The sequence below is a fragment of the Scyliorhinus torazame genome, chromosome 21 (assembly GCF_047496885.1).
Source record: "Scyliorhinus torazame isolate Kashiwa2021f chromosome 21, sScyTor2.1, whole genome shotgun sequence".
Lineage (NCBI taxonomy): Eukaryota > Metazoa > Chordata > Chondrichthyes > Carcharhiniformes > Scyliorhinidae > Scyliorhinus > Scyliorhinus torazame.
This window is the reverse complement of record NC_092727.1, coordinates 126,994,755-127,015,437: the sequence shown is the minus strand read 5'-3', so window position 1 is coordinate 127,015,437 and position 20,683 is coordinate 126,994,755. Positions and strand designations below refer to the sequence as shown.

General features: G+C 46.4%; 1 protein-coding gene and 1 long non-coding RNA gene across 2 annotated transcripts in view; one reads left to right on the top strand and one right to left on the bottom strand.

Moving 5' to 3' along the window:
* The window catches only part of kpnb1 (karyopherin (importin) beta 1), a 64,003-nt gene extending 56,691 nt beyond the window's left edge, over nt 1-7,312 (bottom strand). The window contains exons 1-2 of the mRNA XM_072487505.1: nt 6,991-7,312; nt 6,846-6,904 (exon numbers count right to left, since the gene is read on the bottom strand). Of these exons, the coding sequence (XP_072343606.1) occupies nt 6,846-6,904; nt 6,991-7,045 (114 nt within the window). The 5' untranslated portion in view covers nt 7,046-7,312. The remainder of the gene's footprint in view (nt 1-6,845; nt 6,905-6,990) is intronic.
* Nucleotides 7,313-7,685: 373 nt separating this feature from the next.
* LOC140398623 (uncharacterized) lies at nt 7,686-12,722 on the top strand. Its single transcript, XR_011937519.1, has 2 exons — nt 7,686-8,218; nt 11,937-12,722. It is a non-coding gene; the product is annotated as an uncharacterized lncRNA (long non-coding RNA).
* The last annotated feature ends 7,961 nt before the right edge of the window (nt 12,723-20,683 follow it).

The following is a 20,683-nucleotide window of genomic DNA, read 5'->3' as shown; positions in this document are numbered from 1 at the left end:
AGAGGAGATCAAAAAAGCAAAAAACTTTATTACCAAATTGCAAGAGAATGGGAATGAGAAAAATATCAGCCGATGCTGGGAATCTGAAAATAAACCAGAACACAGAGAGAAGAAACAGAGCCAATGTTTCAGGTTGTGACCTTTCATCAGATCAGGACATCATGTCAGGTCACCATTAGTTCCTGACTGGGGAATCGTGTAGTGTGGGAGATCTAGACCAAAGGGAGTTCTTTTTAATTAAACAAAAAAATCTGTATTGACACAAGTAGGCTTACATTAACACGACAATGGAGTTATTGTGAAAAGCCCCTAGTTGCCACACTCTGGCGCCTATTCGGGTACAGAGGGAGAATTCAGAATGTCCAATTCACCTAACAGCAAGTCGAGGAAACCTGAGCACCCAGAGGAAACCCACAGACAGACACAGGGAGAACGTGTCGACTCCGCACAGACAGTGACCCAAGCCGGGAATCGAACCTGGGACCCTGGCGCTGTGCTAACCATTGTGCTACCCACAGTCTCTGTTTCCAAGTACTGGAGAATGACTAGATAAAGCCAGCTACAAAAATCCAGTTGTATTAAAATTTCACAATGATCGCTTTCTTCCCTGGTGGCTGCTCCCCACCCCATTGCAGTAAACTCAAATGTCAGATACACATTGCTGGATAACATGTTAGATAATGTAAATTTATTGAAATCTGCTTCAGTATTAAAGGACACCGAGGCCAATCCACCCAACCTGCACATCGTTGGACCCAACGAAGCCCATGCAGGCTCGGGGGAAAATGTTGAGTTTTGGAGAAATTCGGGTGAAATTAAGTCTCCATAAGTTTATATTTGAAGAAAGCTCGAGGTGAAGCTGGAGATATTTTCATCTAGCCACCAGTCTTTTAGTTGGAATTTTAGTCATACCTGAACCTATTGTTCAGTCTATCTCTGTAGATAGAAGCAAGAGCCTTTGCCATAACTGGAATATTTTTGCTTAGTCACACTATTAGGTCAGTCAAGCACCCTGGTCAGAATAGAGATCTCATTTAGTACAGTATCTATTTTGTTAGATTACTAATCGAACATGTAAATCTTTAGCACCTTTAATATATCCACCTGAAAAATGCTCGATTTTTAAAAAAATTAATTTACGGGATGTGGGCACCGTTGGTTAGGCCAGCATTTATTGCCCATCCTTAGATGCTCTTCAGAAGGTGGTGGTGAGCTGGCTTCTTGAACACTGCTGTCCTTGCAGTGTAGGTATACCCACTGTGCTGTTAGGGAGGGAGCTCCAGGGTGTTGCCCCAGCGACAGTGAAGGAACGGCGATATATTTCCAAGCCAGGATGGTGAGTGACCTGGAGGGGAACAGTTCCTGATCAATGGTAACCTCCAGGATGTTGATTGTGGGGGATTCAGCGAAGGTAATGCCATTGAATGTCATGGGGCAGTGGTTAGATCCTCTCCAGTAGCAAATGGTCATTGCCTGGCACTTGTGTGGCGCGAATATAACTCGTCACTTGCAACTTGCCCAAAAACCTGTGGAAGCACAGGATCACTGACAATACAGCATACCGAAGGGGTGCACTGGTAAGTACTTATGCACCAAAGAATACAGTAAAGGTTAGCACCCATACATTCTAACGCAGTTAATTTGTAGTTTCTGTCATGCAGAAATGGGGAAGCAAGATGATCTGTAGTAGCTGCTTCAGGAGTAGCATTTACTCAAGTTTGCAGGTACTGCCTTCTTGATGGGTGATTTTCTAGGCCAAGGTACCACCCACCAGACCTTTAAGATGGCAATTTTGAATCCAAGGCTATGTTAAGTCAACTGACAGCAGAGGTGGAGGAGGAGAAATCAGCCATAGCCCCTGCTGCCAATGGCTGGAAATGAATTCAGGGAAGGGCCTCTGTGCATGATCCAGACTCATATTTGACAAAGTACGGAAAAGCTACGCACAGAACCAAAATAAAGTAAGTAAAGTCATCAGAGTCCCAGATGACTTTCCTTGAGGGGAAGAACTGACTGGAGGCGATTTAATCCGATGATCACCACACCTCAGGCGAGAAGACGGGGCCTTCATGAAGAACCATAATAGCCTTCCAACGACCAACACAGATAAATACATTTGTAGCACATAACAAAAAGTAGAGAAGTTTAAAAATAGCTACCCTGGTGGTTGGTTGCTGGGACTGTGCAAATACTCTTGCATTTTATAAAGATTGAATATCCCCATCTTCAATATTTTCTCCTCCACTCCAGAATCAACGTCCTCTCGAGAGTCCTACATGCACAATCTTTTCCAAATGATCATTTTAGTGTGCGTCGAAACACTAAGTTGCTTAACCAATTATGGTAGTTAAAACAAAATCTGTCATCCTAATGTCCTTGCATTTCCTTTTTTAAAAAAACAATATTTTTATTCTCCTTTTTCTCCCAAATTTACACCCAACAATAAACATGCACTTGCATTTCCATAAGTATTATTGCTAGATGGTTGAATTCCTGACTAATTTCGACAATCCCAACCCCAGCAGCCTCTTCGTAACTTTCCATTCATCTTTTCCTTTCTCATCACTTGTGCTCTTCGTGAATTGTTTGTAAAAAATGACAAGCATTGATTTGCCCCCAAGATTCTTCAGGATTGTGAAAGTGACATTTTGTTTAACAACGCACTAACAGCCCGACTGTCTTACCTACCTCCTCACAATAATCTGGAATATATCAGGAGAAAATCACATTAACATTATCAGCTCCAACCGGAGAAGTTTCTTGGGATCTGATTCACTCCTAGTTCACCAGCATTATACACTCTCGACCCCTCAACGGTCATAACTTTGACTGAGTGATTGTCTGGAGAGACGGTTGGCTTCCCCAGAGTAGAGTTGGGTAAATATTGGACGTGTGCCAGTCTCCACGAAACATACAAGGCTACATTTTTTTAAAAAATCCAATTTTCCCATGACTTGCTGCAGTACCGTTGCTCAGATGGTTGCAACTCCCATGTGGTATCAAAACCGAGCAGGACCCTGGCATCAGCATAGCTAAATTTCCAGTAGAACCACGGAATATCAGTCAAGAGTGAGAACCCTGGCCACGGGCACGGCTTCTACCACCTTAGCCGAGGTTAGAATAGAATCGCTACAGTGCAGGAGGCCATTTGGCCCATCAAGCCTGCACCGATCCTCTGAAAGAGTACCCTGCCTAGGCTCAATTCCCCCGCCCTATTCCGTAACCCCACCGAACCTTTGGACACTAAGGGGCAATTTAGCATGGCCAATCCACATAACCTGCACATCTTTGGACTGTGGGAGGAAACCAGAGCACCCGGAGGAAGCCCACGCAGACTTAAGTACGCTGATATGTCAGGATACAACCCTGGTCTCTGCTGCTGTGAGTCAGCAGTGCTAGCCACTGTGTCACCCATAATAATTTAATTCAATAGTCCTTCCTTGGTGAAAGGACGGAGCTACATGCTACTAACAAATGCAATAGGAATTGTTACACCTCCCCACACAGCCGATGAACCAAGCAACTATATAATAAATCCTGATTGAGAGGGGGACTGAAAGACCCAAAACAAATGATGAAAAAACTCAAATATTTTTCAATTCCAGCATCATTGTCCAGCAACCTTTTAATATTTCCCTATTAAAATATTTGTACTCAACATACAATTACAATAAATCTAGACATATAGGATATTTTATCAGACACGCCCGATTCCTCTTGGCTGGGAGTGAGTTTTATGATGAATGAAGTTGGAGGCAGATGACTAATCTGCATGTATCCACAGAAACAAACAGTCCCAGCTTGGCATTAGCCAGCAATCCAAGTTGTGAAGAATGGCTGGTGTGGGAAATAGGAAATTTTACTTAATGGAATGGAGTTATCTTCCAGAGTTGAATGTTGGGATATTGCTCAAGACACAAGAGGGAGCTTTGCCCTGCAAATGCTATATCTGATCTGCTACTAACCGTTTTTTTATTAATTCATGGGATGTGGGCATTGCTGGCCCACATGTTTATTCCCCATCCCGGAGGGTATTAAGAGTCAACCACATCGCTGTGTTTCTGGAGCCACATGTAGGCCAGACCAGGTGAGGGTGACAGATTTTCTTCCCTAAAGCATGACTCTGGGAGTCTCTGGATTACTAGTCCAGCATCAATACCACCATGCCACTGCCTCCCCCATGACCAGACTTGACAGTATTCTGCTCCCTCAATCTGATAAAATCCATTCTTTCCCCTTTCCCAACAATGAAAAATTAAAACTAACTCAGGTTACCCACCTCCTTCCTCCACCACCATATGCCCACCATCCTTTCCTCTTCTAGCAGCTATTCTCTGCAGGAATTTAATTTTACGCACCATTTTCCACCTTGCATGACCTCAAATGTTCATTTAAAAACCTGTACTCACCTTCTTTCTCCTTCCTCCCAAAGTCCAAATTTTTTTCATCAACCAAGAAAATAATGAATTGACCACCCCAGACGCTGTAGCATGTTGCAACCGACCAAGTCGCAAGATGTATTTTTATACAGAAAACACATTACAGATTCTGCCAGCAGATAACTGCCCCAAATCAGCACCTAGCAGGAAACATTGAGCATAGTGGGAGCACTGCTCAGGTGAAGGAGCAGTGCTCCGAAAGCTAGTGTTTGAAACAAACCTGTTGGACTTTAGCCTCGCGTTGTAAGACTTCTTACTGTGCTCACCCCAGTCCAACGCCGGCATCTCCACACATTTGTTAACATGTACATGCATCCAAGTGTTTAGGAAAACATAACTGATTAAAATATTATTACTGGTCTTTTAAAATCAGATAGCTTTCTCAGCAAAGTTTCTGGATACATTTAACGATACTCAATTACCCAAGTACTTATTAGCAAACTGTCAAAATACCACACATTGCAAGAAGCCAGAAAGAATATTACCTACAAAATGTGACGCATCAGATAAAGTAACCTCATGAAAAATATAAGTCTTCAACGCAATACACAAAGATACTAAATGTATTTATGAAGAGAAGGTTCAGATTTTAATTGATATTATTTCTAACATTAGAATGCATTTCAAATGTAACTTGACCACACAGCAATAACTCAACTTGCACATTATTCAAGTACCTGTGCAATTTAAAATATAAATCCAGAATTGAGTATCTGAAATGTACTACTCTCATTAATTACCAATAAAATAGAACCTTAGACCCCAGAAGCTGTCCCAGAAATAAAAGTGCGCAACAACCTAAAAAAACAGATCCATTGACCCTGTTACGATAAAGAAATGATGTGGAGATGCCAGCGTTGGACTGGGGTGAGCACAGTAAGAAGTTTTACAACACCAGGTTAAAGTCCAACAGGTTTGTTTCGATGTCACTAGCTTTCGGAGTGCTGCTCCTTCCTCAGGTGAATGAAGAGGTATGCTCCAGAAACATATATAGACAAATTCAAAGACGCCAGACAATGCTTGAAATGTGAGCATTAGCAGGTGATTGAATCTTTACAGATCCAGAGATGGGGTAACCCCAGGTTAAAGAGGTGTGAATTGTACCAAGCCAGGACAGTTGGTAGGATTTCGCAGGCCAGATGGTGGGGGATGAATGTAATGTGACATGAATCCCAGGTCCTGGTTGAGGCCGCACGATAAAGAAAATGATGCATTGAGAGTTTAAAATCTTTACAGACCCTCACTCCATTAAATGCAAAAAATGTGGATGTATTTGTACATGTGCAGCAACACACTGTAGATAAGGGGGGGGGGGTGTTAATTAAAGTATATGGAGAGGCCTGGGAAGGACCGATGGCTGTTTTTCAAGTAGAGATAGATTTGAAGCAATTGACAAAAGAATTAGACGAAAGTCGAGGAAGAAACTATCACCATAAGGGTGGGGGTCTAGAAACCTGTTGCCTTAGTCAGAAACCCCCACCTAAAAAGGTGCATCATTAAAATTGCCATAACATGCAGGCTTTAAACCAAGAACAAATTTATAGCGAGTGACTTTTTTTTTTATCCATCACAAGCTTGATGGGCCAAATGGTCTACTTCTGAGCCACAATTTTATGTATTAAGTAGGCTATAAAGTTGATCAAGTTTCACAAATACTAATGAGGAAATGGAAGCCACCCTCAGAAAAAAATATAATTTTAATACCTTTGCACATGTATATTGCGTGTATATATATCACAGACATAAACATATTGTGCATGAATAGATACATTAATGATACCAGTCTTAAACGTGATACCAACCCCCAGATTGTACTAATCAAGATGGTAATTTTGAGTGAAATGATATATAGTTTAAAGATGCAGGGGCGCGAGGCTGTGTTTTAATGTTGCTCCATCCCCAGACACTGCAGGCAGCGGGAAGGGAGGCTGCTGTCCCTCTCCTCTCTCACACGCACACAGGCCAAAGCCGGCAACATGCGCGCAGGCCTCGGCTCCCAGCTTCCCTTCCCGTCAACCGAACTTGCGCAGAGCGGAAACCCAGCCCCTTAGGCGGGCGCCCATTGGCTGCCACCGCCGGGCCCTCCGACCAGCCCCGGACCCCCATTGGCTGCGGCGGCCTGTCGATCAGCGCAGCACATCCGGCCAGCAGGTTGGGTTGCAGTTTTTCACTCTCTCGCTGCCGCCAACCCTCCCCCCCCCCCCACCCCCAAACCCGAGGGAAAAAGATGGGGGACGGGGGAATCAATGAAGGCCTTGGCTTCCCTCCCTGTTACACAACTACTATCACCAGAAGATGCTATCTCCCCCCCCCGCCTTTCAACATTTAAGAAAAAAACAGGGGAGAAGTCAGATGACCGGCTGCCCATCCATTCAAAAATAAATTAAAACGGAATCCAATACTGACCAAATTCTCAACAGCCGCCTGTTCCAGAAACTTCTGCGCTGCCTCCAGCTCATTGCGATCTGAAGGAGGAAACACCACATTACAGTTTAAAATAACAAGGGAGGCGAAGGAAAAGAAACACAATTTATCCCACTCGGCCGCTTACCTGGAGAGACGGTTTTCTCTAAAATTGTGATAAGCTCCATGTTAACGAATCTCATGTGGGAAACAACGCGGCTTTTTCTCAGGCAGAAACGGCCATAAATGGTTCTGGGTCACTCGATTCTGCTTCCTAATGGGTGAACTGGGCGGCTTTCTGTCGGTTTAAATGCGTTTTATTTTCGGGGTGTTGTTCTTTTTTTTTTCCCTTTCCCCCCCCACCACCACCCTCTCCTCCCCTTTTCTCTCTCTCTCTCTGCCGCTCGCTTCTCCACACAGCCGGAGCTTCCCTCACGCCTTCGCCCGGCTCCGCAGCTGCGCAAAAAGCCGAGTCCCGCCGGCGGCGGAGCGATATACCGGCCGCGCGCGCGCGCCGCTCCCCTCCCCCCCACGCCCCGACCGCTCTAACGCGCCGGCCCATTGGTCCGCAGCATCTCGTACGTCACGCGCTGAGCAGCCGCCGACGCCCGACGCGTACTCTGATTGGTTCGTCCGCTCCCGCCCCCCCCTTCGCCCACATGCTCCCAACGCGGCCGCCCATTGGCGGGCGGATCGCGCCAGCCGATGCCCGCGCGCATCACGTGCTCCCAACCGTCGTCGGGCTCATCTATCGCGGACCCTGATTGGTCCGTCGCGCCAAGTAACGCCGTTCCCGATTGGTGAGGGTGGCGCCAGCCACTGCGCGTGCGCGTTAACCGCCATCACCAGCGGCTGGTCCTGACTAATGCGATGGAGACTGGCTGCGGTTGTGGGAGAAGGGAGGCACCGGGAGTCGGGATTACACCCTGTCCGACTCCAGCATCCGCCGTGATTTAATCTGATCCCCGATTGGTCAATCGCTCCGGTCCCACTGGTATCTAAGGCGGTCGATGATTTGCGGACGGCGCCAGCCAATCAGCGAAGCCGTCGCATCTCCGCACAGGCCGTCCGTGGTTGTAACGTGAGGTCTGATTGGCCGAGAGGCTGCGGACCTCCGCTCCCCACCGGGTTCCGCGCTGGGACATGGCATCCCGTCTGGTCCTCTGCATTTACCGCGAGCCGCGGGGGAATGTCTCCCGCTTCCCTCCGAATGGCCCCACAGGGGGTTTGGCGCCAGAGTTTTCCCTCCGCGAATCAGATCATGTGTCTCATTCACTCGTTGCTGAGAAATGTACGGTGGGTGAGGTTAAAACCTCTGGGGAACTACTTTCCGGCGGGCGGAGATGCTGCTGCTGATGGGGAGTGCTGCGGTGCCGGTTTGTATTTCCCGCCGTTTCCAGGTCCTCGGCCCCGGGGGGGGGGGGAGAGAGAGAGAGAGAGAGATCCAGCCTTAACCCCGGGCAACTCTGCAGAGCATTGCAATGTTATTGCTCCATGAGTCGTGACTCGTTTCCCAGTCCTATATTGGTGACTGCAGAATTTTTTACTCCAGAGGGTTTTTGATGCTCCACCCTTGAATACAATGAAGGCTGGGAAAGACAGATTTTTCGTGCCTCATTTCAATCAATGTGGGGAGTGGGCAGGAAAGTGGAGTTGAACCACAAGATGGGCAGCATGGTTGCTTCACTGCTCCAGGGTCCCAGGTTCGATTCCTGGCTTGGGTCACTGTCTGTGCGCAGTCTGCACATTCTTCCTGTGTCTGTGGTTTTCCTCCGGGTGCTCTGGTTTCCTCCGACTGTCCAAAGATGTGCGGGTTAGGTGGCTTGGCCATGCTAAATTGCCCTTGGTGTCCAAAAAGGTTAGGTGGGGTTACGGGGGGAGGTGTGGGACGCTCTTTACAAGGGCCGGTGCAGACTCGATGGGCCAAATGGCCTCCTTCTGCACTGTAAATTCTATGTTCTATAAACTGTGATTGTATTGAATGGCAGATGGACTGGGCGGTGTTCACGACTGAGGCTTCTTGCGGTCCTGGGCTGAGCAATTGCCATACCAGGCTGTGATGCAGCCAAAAAGGATGCTTTCTATGGTGCATCTGTAAAAGTTGGTGAGGGTTACTGTGGACATGCCAAGTTTCCTGAGGAAGTATAGGTGCTGTTATGCTTTCTTGGTGGTAGCGTCAACATGGATGGACCAAGACAGATTTTTGGAGATGTGCTACCCTAGGAATTTGGAACTGCTAACCATCTCCACCTCCCGTTGATGCTGACAGGGGTGTGTACAGTACTTTGCTTCCTGAAGTCAATGACCAGCTCTTTAGTTGTGCTGGCATTGAGGGAGAGATTGTTGTCAATCTCCCTCCTGTATTCTGACTTGTCGTTATTCATGATCCGGCCCACTACGGCCGTATCGTCAGCAAACCTGTAGATGGAGTTGGAACCAAATTTTGCCACGCAGTTGTGTGTGTACAGGGAGTAGAGTAGGGGGCTAAGTACGCAGCCGAGGGTTCACTTTCAGGAAGGCCGACTGCTGGCTACTCGTCAGCCAGAACAGACATAATAAACAATGGCAAACACCTGTATTGTAAATTTCTATGATTCTAAAGTCCCCTTGCCCAATTATGTCTGTTAGTTATTGATACAGCCATCTGTCATTCTTTGTACGGTCAGTAAAAGCAGATTCAATTGTAATTTTAAACAAAAAAACAGGAATTAGATAATGCAGGGCTATGTTAAGTAGGTTTAATTGCATAAATCTGTCAAAAGAGCAGACCCTGGCATATTTGAAGGCCTTGTGGTAGCAGCACTACCACTGGATCAGAATCTCAAGAGTTTGAGCCCAACACCAGGACTTGGCCATGGAAGGAATGTTCATAATGCTGTTCAACAGGCTGATGATCAGTTCGGGAATCCTTCCACGACTTCCCCCACTATCCCTCAAAAAAACAGGCATAATGAGCTGAATGGCTTCCTGTGTTGTATCATTTTATGTATCTAGTTGTTGACACAAGGTGCTCTTGTTGATATGTTTCTATGTATATATGTTGCTCGCCTCCTTAGGAGAACTTTGAAAGTCAATGTGATATTTGAATCACAAGAAAGCAAGACAAAACTTCCCCTTCCCCTGAAAGAATGAGTGAAGCAGTTGGGTTTTTAAAAATTCAGGTGATTTCATGGACATTTTCTTCTGTCCATGCAGTTACCAGGTTAGGTTCCGTGTCACAGGGTGGTGCAGTGGTTAGCACTGCTGCCACATGGTGTTGGGGACCCAGGCTTGATCCTGTCCTAGGGTCACTGTCCGTATGGAGTTTGCTCATTCTCCCCATGTTTGCGTGGGTCTCACCCCCACAACCCAAAAGATGAGCAGGCTATGCGGAAAGGCCATGCTTAATTGGGAAAAAAATATTTGGGTACTCTGAATTTATTTTTTAAAAAGGTTCAGTGTCACGGTATGCCATGGATAGACTGCGGTAATTGATGAGATCTGAGTCCTACACCAGAATAATTATGCTGTAAATGTGTTGAAGAGGTCAATGAGATCCCATTTTATAATCTTTTTTTAAATACTAAAATTAATGTAATATAATTTTTCCAGAGTGAGATCAGGAAATTATTACCTTTATTGATGCTTACTGTCAAAATTCCTGATATAAACACAATCATTCGGGTTAAAACGTCTTTCCTTAGCATGATGATCATGTCTCCCCTGCTTTTCTTGTCTCCATCCTACTTTTGCTTTGACATCTGGATGTAGCAGATCCAGGTGAGACTGACGTCTTCTAACCATCAATAATACAGCTGGTGAGACTCCCATAGTTTGTGGTTTGATAAAATATTGAAATAAGAACCTCGAGAGCTTGGTCCGTAAAGTATCAGCTGCCATCCTCTTCAATCCTCTCTTCAATGTCTGAACAGCTCACTCTGCCAAACCATTTGAAGCTGGATGAGATGGCACAATACATACATGGCGTATTCCATTCCTTTTCATAAACTCGCTCATAAATGTACCATTATCAGAAACAAGAGAATCCGGTAACCCACTAGATGCAAAGTCTTGGCTTATCTTCCCCATGGTACTTGGAGCTATAATGTTGCTCATGATGTACACTTCTAACCATTTAGAACAGGGTTTTTCAAAGTGCGGGTCACGACTAGTGGGTGTAGGGAGGGAGGGCCATGGAGCAATCGGTCGCAGCATTTGCGATCGCTGGAGAAGTGCCCAACAGCCATGCCGGCTTTTAAATTGAGAATGCCGGCTGCGACCGGCTTTTAAATAGAACGATGCAGTCTTCCGGCTAGAAGCGGCGGCAGAGAGCAGGTCGCGCACCCGACATGAACACTGACGTCACGTGCCCAATACATCTGATGAAATCACAAAGGAGGCCCTGCACTCTACCCTGGAACACCTAGATAACAAAGACACCTATGTCAGACTCCTATTTATCGACTACAGCTCAGCCTTCAACACCATCATTCCTACGAAACTCATCTCCAAATTCCATGGCCTTGGCTTCGGCTCCTCCCTCTGCGACTGGATCCTGAACTTTCTAACCCACAGGCCACAATCAGTAAGGCTAGGCACCAACATCTCCACGATCATCCTCAACACCGGTGCCCACAAGGCTGTGTCCTCAGCCCCCGACTATACTCCTTGTACACCCATGACTGGCCAAATTCCCCTCCAACTCAATTTTCAAATTTGCTGATGACACCACAGTAGTGGGTCGGATTTCAAACAATGACTAGACAGAGTACAGGAATGAGATAGAGAATCTGGTGAACTGGTGCAACGACAATAATCTCTCCCTCAATGTCAACAAAACGAAGGAGATTGTCATTGACTTCAGGAAGCATAGTGGAGAGCATGCCCCTGTTGACATCAATGAGAACGAAGTAGAAAGGGTGGAGAGCTTCAAGTTTTTAGGTGTCCAGATCACCAACAACCTGTCCCGGTCCCCCCATGCCGACACTAGAGTTAAGAAAGCCCACCAACGACTCTATTTTCTCAGAAGACTAAGGAAATTTGGCATGTCACCTACGACTCTCACCAACTTCTACAGATGCACCATAGAAAGCATTCTTTCTGGTTGTATCACAGCTTGGTATGGATCCTGCTCTGCCCAAGACCGCAAAAGGCCATGAATGTAGTTCAGTCCATCACGCAAACCAGCCTCCCATCCATCGACTCGTCTACAATTTCCGCTGCCTCGGAAAGGCAGCCAGCATAATTAAGGACCCCACGCACCCCGGACATACTCTCTTCCACCTTCTTCCGTCAGGAAAAAGATACCAAAGCTTGAGGTCAAGTACCAACCGACTCAAGAACAGCTTCTTCCTGACTGCCGTCACACTTTTGAATGGACCTACCTTGTATTAAATTGATCTTTTCTCTACACCTTGCTATAACTGTAACATATTCTGCAGTCTCTCCTTCCTTCCCTATGTATGGTATGCATTATTTGTACAGCATGCAAGAAACAATACTTTTCACTGTATATTAATATATGTGACAAATCAAAAAAATCCATTTTCTACCTGTGAGCAAGCAAGGCAACAGGACTTGTCATGTGAGAGTACCCTTTAAGAAATGGGTGTAAAAGTGAGCTGCACTGCTGTGATCTCTGCCATCCAAAGACTATCTATGGATCATTTGGTGAATTCAGAAGAATTATAAATGTTTTCAGTCTTGAATGTAAACCCTAATGTGCTCCTGTTTGAAGGTTAGTTAAGCCTTTTGGATGTTAAAAGGACAGCATACAGATTACGTAGTGTTGTATTCTTTGGGGGGGGGGCTGTATTTGATTTACTGGTTGCTAAGATATTCATTTTGTTTTAAAAAGGTTAACTTGAGTTCATAGAATAAACATTGTTTTGTTTTAAAAAACACTGGTCCATTTCTGCTGTACCACACCTGTAGAGTGAGCCGTGTGCTCCCCATACCACAATCTATTAAAAGTTGTGGGTCAGGTGAACTCCATGATACACTTTGGGATTCTCTAAACCCTGGCCCATAACACAGTGAAGAGCTGAAAAGAAAAAACTGAAATCGGGAACTGGCTAAGATCAAGCGTCAGATGAAGCCCAAGATGAGGTGCAATGCCTTTTCTTGTCAGCTTGGATGTTGAATGTCTCCCTTGTGGAGACCATGAATTGGGTTCAATTTGAATTGTTTTTTGGAGCAATCAATGACATTGTTTTAAGGGTTTGCCCTGTCCACTCTGTGCATTGGCTTTGTAACATTAAGGACGGGATAAAAAAATGAAAGATGATTTCTTGAGGTACCACTTTGTTAATTATGCCAATGCAAATCAGGATGCAAAGCTCATACGCAGGGATGTACTGGCAAATGAAAGTTTAAAAACCTCAAAGGCATTTGAAGACTAAGCATGGTGAATTTGAGGACAAACCTCTTGATATTTTTCAAAAAGGATGCAGCGAGAACTGAAATCATCACTTGAAGTGGAGGGCTGTGACCAGTGGTGTTCCGCAGGGATCAGTGCTGGGACCTTTGCTGTTCGTAGTATATATAAATGATTTGGAGGAAAATGTAACTGGTCTGATTAATAAGTTTGCGGAGGACACAAAGATTGGTGGAATTGCGGATAGCAATGAGGACTGTCGGATACAGCAAGATTTAGATCGTTTCGTGACTTGGGCGGCGAGATGGCAGATGGAGTTTAATCCGGACAAATGTGAGGTAATGCATTCTGGAAGATCTAATGCAGGTAGGGAATATACAGTGAATGGTAGAACCCTCAAGAGTATTGACAGTCCGAGAGATCTTGGTGCACAGGTCACTGAAAGGGTAACACAGGTGGAGAAGGTAGTCAAGAAGGCATATGGCATGCTTGCCTTCATTGGCCGGGGCATTGAGTATAAAAATTGGCAAGTCATGTATAGAACCTTAGTTAGGCCACACTTGGGAGTATAGTGTTCAATTCTGGTCGCCACACTACCAGTAGGATGTGGAGGGTTTAGAGAGGGTGTAGAAGAGATTTACCAGTATGTTGCCTGGTATGGAGGGCATTAGCTATGAGGAGAGGTTGAATAAACTTGGTTTGTTCTCACTGGAACAAAAGAGATTGAGGGGTGACCTGATAGAGGTCTACAAAATTATGAGGGGCATAGACAGAGTGGATAGTCAAATACTTTTTCCCAGGGTAGAGGGGTCAATTACTAGGGGGCATAGGTTTACGGTGCGAGGGGCAAGGTGTAGAGGAGATGTATGAGGTACGTTTTTTTACACCGATGGTAGTGGGTGCCTGGAACTCGCTGCCGGAGGAGGTGGTGGAAGCAGGGACGTTAGTGACGTTTAAGGGGCACCTTGATAAATACATGAATGGGATGGGAACAGAGGGATGCGGACCCCGGAAGTGCAGAAGATTTTAGTTTAGACGGGCAGCATGGTCGGCGCAGGCTTGGAGGGCCGAAGGGCCTGATCCTGTGCTGTGCTTTTCTTTGTTCCTTGTCCTTAGCAGAAATGCAACATTGAATGACAAAGCAAAAGAGATCGTTTGGACCAAGCAGACTTGCCTGTCACATTAAAGGTAAGTGAAAATGGTGAGTCGTGAAGGTCGGCTGGTGTGGGTCCCGGGGGAAAAGTTTGAAAAACACTGATTTAGAATGTGCATCACGTTGGTGCAGTGGTTAGCATTGCTGCATCACTGCACTAGACTCAGGTTCGATCCCAGCCCCGGGTCACCGTCCATGTTTGCACATTCTCCCCGTATCTGCGTGGGTCTCACCCTCACACCCCAAAGATGTGCAGTGTGAGTGGATTGGCCACGCCAAAATTGCCGCTTAATGGAAAATTAAAAAAAAATAGAATGCATTCACGATGGCTGAAAAAACGTGACCCATTACAGGACTTGCAAAATCCACATGAATTCTCAACCCAGGGCGATCAGGCCACTGCTAAGGATCTAATGGTGCTAGTGGCGCCATCTTCTGGTTAGATTGACATGCAGAATAGGAATTCACTTTGTTCTCCAAATCCTGATCCATATTAGGCCAACAAACATACAACCTGGCTAGCCTCTTCATTCGAGAGGCACCTGAATGAGCCTCATGAATTTCATCCATTACTTGCAAGTGACCGGGGATGGAACAACCAACCACTTGACCTCCACGGTATGCAACCATCCTGCTCACAAGGATTCAACCCACCACCTTTTATAATGGATGGCCATCCTTGCATCAGAACTGTTTTTAAAAACAATTATGGGATGTGGGTGCCAGCATTTATTGCCTATCCCTAGTTGCCCTTCAGAAAGTGGTGGAGAGCTCCTTGAGTCACTGGGTCGTGGGTTTGGAAGGTGCTGCCGAAGGAGACGTGGCGAGTTCCTACAGTGCATCTTGTAGATGGTACACACTACTGCTACTGTTCATTGGTGGAGGGATTGAATGTGGCAGGGGGAGCAATCAAGCTGGCTGTTTTGTGCTAGATGGTGTTGAGTTTCTTGAGTGTTGGAACTGCGCTCAACCAGGCAAATATTCCATTGCAATCCTGACTTGTGCCTTGTAGATGGTGGACAGGCTTTTGGGGTCCAGGAGGTGAGTTACTCGTAGGATTCCTAGCCTTTGACCTGCTCTGGTAGTCACAATATTAATATGGCTAGTCCAGTTCAGTTTCAGATCAATGGTAAACCCCCCCCCCCCCCCCACAGGATATTGATTGTGGGGGATTTAGCGATGGGAATGCCATTGAATGTTTTTGAAATCTTTAACTAGTGACAGAATAGGACCTGCTTAATTTGTTTAGCACTGGAGACTGGAAAATCTCTAGAAAATCATGTAGGGAGGACACAATTACTGGGTTGCCAAATCCAGTAAAGGGAGAGGACTTAATGTGTCTGCATTAGCATTGTCCTGCCCTGCCCTGTACGCAATGCTGCATTGATACACTGACAATTGAAGCACATACATTTTGACTTGCTGAAAAGGCTCATGAGTAGCCTGTGGTCAGTACATATGTTGAACAAACGACCATAGACGTACAGATATTCCTTTTACTGCTGTTACACAAGGGAGATATTAGGAAATTGGGTCCAGAAATGAGATTGAACGTGTAGTGGCAATTTAGGGGTTAAACCAACTGAGGGAAAACACTGCTAGCACTGAGTCAAAGGGATACAGCCACACCTGGCCGAGTTGCATTGTCCCAGTCAGACTTAAATTCGTTGGTGGGAAAGCACAGGATGCCCCCAGATCCATTGTTCTTCGGGACACCCCTGTCTGACCAGCTATTAGCCCATTACAGAGTCTGGTGGCCTGTTTTGAACAGGTACAGAGGAGAAGTCTTTGGAAAATGAGAGAGGTCATGAAAGTTGCCGCCAAGGCAGGTTTTGAAAAAGGGGTTAGAACAAATTTCCCTAATGCAAGAAAATTTGCTTCGTCAATGCAAATATTGTTTTTGTCTACATGTGTAAGTGGCATGAGAGCTGCATTTTATGTTAAAGTACTGTTTAATGGGAAGTAATGTGTTACGGTTACAAAACTACATGTAATCTGTTATTGTTAGGGTTGAAGTTTAAATATTGTTTTCTTTTTTAATAAAGTTTGTTTATAAAATAACCACGCCCTATTTCTTTCTTATCATTCCTGGAACAAATCGATCTTTCCGCACCATCTTAAAACTTTAAAAAATTGCGGCTCTGGTCCTGTCTCTTAGCCACTGTTGAGATCTGACCAGGCATCCATAACGACTGCAAAGTCGAGAGCTAGACTTTCTTTATCCAACTGTGAATACCCCTTTTTAGCCTCTGTGAGTGTTCTAGATGCAAAACCAATGAGGTTTTTCGACCTGTCCATGAACTTTAAAAAAAATGAATTTAGAGTGCCCAATTTTTTTTTTTCCAATTAAGGGACAATTTAGTATGGCCAATCCACCTAGCCTGCTCATCTTTTGGGTTGTGGGGTGAAACCCACGCAAACACGGGAGAATGTGCAAACACCACACGGACAGTGACCCGGAGCCGGGATCGGACCTCGACGGCGTGAGGCAGCCGTACTAACCAGTGCACCACTGTGCTGCCCGCACCCGTCCATAAACTTACAATGATTCGCACAGTGTGAGCCTCTAACACCTGAAACAATCCACTGTCTTCAGCATTTTACTTTCAGTTTCTTTCTTTACTTGACGCAGTGCATATGCCTACGTGTTGCCATTGACCTTATGAATATCTTTTGCATTTTGGGCAGCCATTTCCATGCCCTGAGAAATTTCAAGAGTCTTCTTAAAAGTAAGTGTGGTTTCTCACAGCAAACATTGCCCAATGCTGTCCTCGTTAAGACCATAAACTAGTCTGTCCCAAAGCACATTTTCGAAAACTCACGTTGTTCGGGGAGCTGGCGCAATTCAGCAATAAAGTTGGCTACAGACTGTCCCGTCTTCTGAAAATGACTATAGAATTTGAAACATTTTACAATTACTGAAGGCTTGGGATTGTGGCGATTCTGAATAAGTAATTAATTCTGTAAATGTAATGTCCCCCCGTTTCTGTGGTGTAGCAAAATTTCTCGCTCACTTTTATTGCTTACTGTCCAGACAGATCAATTCATACAGGAAAAAAAAACATAGGGCAAATATAAATACACAATGTAAATACATAGACAAAGGCATTGGATGAAGCATACAGGAGGGCAGTACGACTCAGTAGAGATCTGTGAAGAGATCAGATCAGTCCATAAGACAGTCATTCAGGCTAATCCACCTAACCGGTACATCTTTGGACCGTGGGAGGAAACGAGCATCTGGGGGAAACCCATGGAGAAACGGGGAGAATGTGCGAACATAGGACCAGGAGTAGGCCATTCAGCCCCTCAAGCCTGCCCTGCCACTTGATGAGTTCAGGCCTGATCTGTGACCGAAATCCATTAACCTGCAGTTGGCCCATATCCCTTAATATCTTTGCTTAACAAAAATCTATCCAACTCAGGTGTAACATTAACAACTCTTCCAGCGTCAACTGCTGTTTGTGGGAGAGAGTTCCAAATCTCCACCCTTTGAGTGAAGAAGTGCTTCCTAACATCCCTTGGGCGGGGTTCCCAACGGGACGGAGAATCAGACGTCGGGGAAAATCTGGATTGGTGCCCATGATGCTCTGAACCCCTGGTGCCGCCGGGATTGAGGTTCACGATTGCACGCCAGCAGGCAGTTGTAAATGAATGCTAATGGGTCCCCTGGGCCTGGAATCACGGCGCAGATCACCTCTGTTATATACCAGCGTCGCCTTGACATGGTGGACTTTGCAGTGGGCCAAGGGGGTAACCCTTCAGGGAAATTGTCCCCAAAGTCCATCCGAGGACCACCCTATTCCACAATGCACTACCTGCCACCCCTCCTCCACCAGGCCCATGGGGGTTCGGATCTCCCTTTTTCTATTTTTATTCCATTATCAGAGTTACAAAGCCAGAGCTCAGAGTGTGGACAGGGGCAAACTCTTAATCCAGCTCCTTGCCTGCTCCAAAAATCAATTCAAATAGAATCCAATTCATGGTTCCCACAAGAGAGAGACATACCAGATCCATGCATTACACCTGACCTCGCGTTCATCTTGGCCAAAAGGCCAAGACGCGTTGGGGGGGGGGGGGGGGGGGGGGTCACCCTATTATGGGATCCCTGGGAGGTCTCCCTATTAAGGGGGTCCCTGGAGGTTGTCGGTTGGATCACCCCCGTACTTGAGGGAAGGGGTTGGGGCTGCTTTGAGATGTGGGGGTGGAGGGTCGGCCAGCAGCATGATGTTGCTATCAGGCCGCCTGGTCGAAATTGCGTCCGATAGCGGGATTCCCTCAAGCATCCCTCGCAGTCCTCTTCATGCATAAATTTGCATGGCAAGGGAATCAGAATTGCCTCTTAATTTGCTCTCCCAAGCGGAATGTAAATTGCTTGCAATTCTCCTCCAGCGGGAGAACATAGGATGTGATTCTCTAGGTGCTGTCGCGAGCGGGAATTGTCGCGAGTTTCCCAGGGCTCAGCCCTGCGAATCTGGCATCGCTATTCAAAATTAATTGGTCCACTTAACAAGGCCTCAAGTACTTCTCGCTGCAAATAATGCCTCGCCAGCTGATTCGCCAGGACAGCGCTCGCCAGCTCCCCCCCCCCCCCCCCCCCCCGCCAGATTCGGGGACGCTGACCTGGTGGAGTCCAAGAGGGATGTCCTGTTCCCCCAGGGGTTCTGGAGGGTTAGCCACAAGGCAGTCAGTGCTGCCTGGAATGAGGTGGCGGAAGCAGTCAGCTCGGCGAGTGTGACCAGGAGGACTCGCCTCCAGTGCAGAAAGAACTTACCACGACCTACACCGGGCAGCACCGAGTGAGCAGAAACCAACGCCACCCACACCCGGCCCCACCCCCCCAAAGGGAGCACCCATCCCCCCAACTCTCCAAGTGACACCCAGCCCACCCTCCCCCTTCCCCCCCCAACCCTGCGTTCACACTCCCACCACTGAACCGTGCGTGTTGCTCATGATGCCTTCTCTGTGTCTCTTCAGGAAAACTCTCCCACATTCGGCAGGAGCGGTCCCAGGCTGGCAGTGGGGTGCCAGACTTGAGAATCCTCACCTCCTTTGAGGAGTGGGCCCTGGAGGTGACTGTGGTGGCCGAGCACATGTCCATTCTCCCGCAGGTCCTCCAGCCGACGGTGCCAGCCCAACTCGGTGCCAACCACAATCTATTAAAAGTTGTGGGTCAGGTGAACTCCATGATACACTTTGGGGTTCTCTAAACCTCGGCCCATAACACTTCACACTAAATTTTGTCTGCAACCTGTCTGTCCATTCCACCAGCCTCTGGCCCCTTCTATCACTATTCTCTTCATAGTTTACAATATTTCCAAGTTTTGTGCCATCTTCAAATTTTGAAATGGTGCCACGCATACCAAGCATAGGTGATTAATATATAATTACCACCATACTAAATAGAATAGATTTTATACAGATCTAGCAACTCAATACTGGGCAAGTGATGTGCTGTGGACCATCAGCAGCGACAGAATTGTAGTCAACCATAATCTGTAACTGTGTGGTCTGGCATATTCCCCACTCTACCAATACCACCAAGCCAGTGGTCAACCCTGGTTTAATGAATAGTGCATGGGCATGCAGGAGCAGCATCAGACATACCTAAATATGAGGTGTCAACCTGGTGAAGCTACAACACAGCAATACTTGCACACAAACAGCATAAGCAGCAAGTGATTGAGCTAAGTGATTCTACAACCAACAGGCCAGAACCAAGCTCTGCAGTCCTGCCACATCCAGTTACAAATGGTGGTGAACAATTAAAAACTCACTGGAGGAGGGGGTTCCACAAATATCCCCATCCATAATAATCGGGAAGCCCAGCGCAGCAGTGCAAAAGACCAGGCTGAAGCATTTGCAACAATCTTCAGCCAGAATTGCCGTGTGGATGATCCAACTGAGCTTCCTCTGGAGGGCCCCAGCATAACAGATGCCAGTCTTCAGCTAATTCAATTCACTCTATGTCATCTCAAGAAATGGCTGAAGACACTGGATACTGGCAATGGCTATGGGCCCTGACAATATTCTGCCAATACTACTGAAGACTTGTGCTCCAGAACTTGCTGCGCTCCTAGCCAAGCTGTTCTAGTACAGCTACAACACTGGCATCTACCCAGAAATGTGGACAATTGCTCACTACGTCTTGTACACAGAAAGCAGGACAAACCCAACCTGGCCAGTTACCGCTCTATCAGTCCACTCTTGATCATCAGTAAAGTGATGAAACAGTGCTATTAAGCAATAACCTGCTCACTGACGCGCAGTTTGGGTTTCGCCAAGGTCACTGAGCTCTTGACCTCTTTACAGTCTTGGTTCAAACATACACAA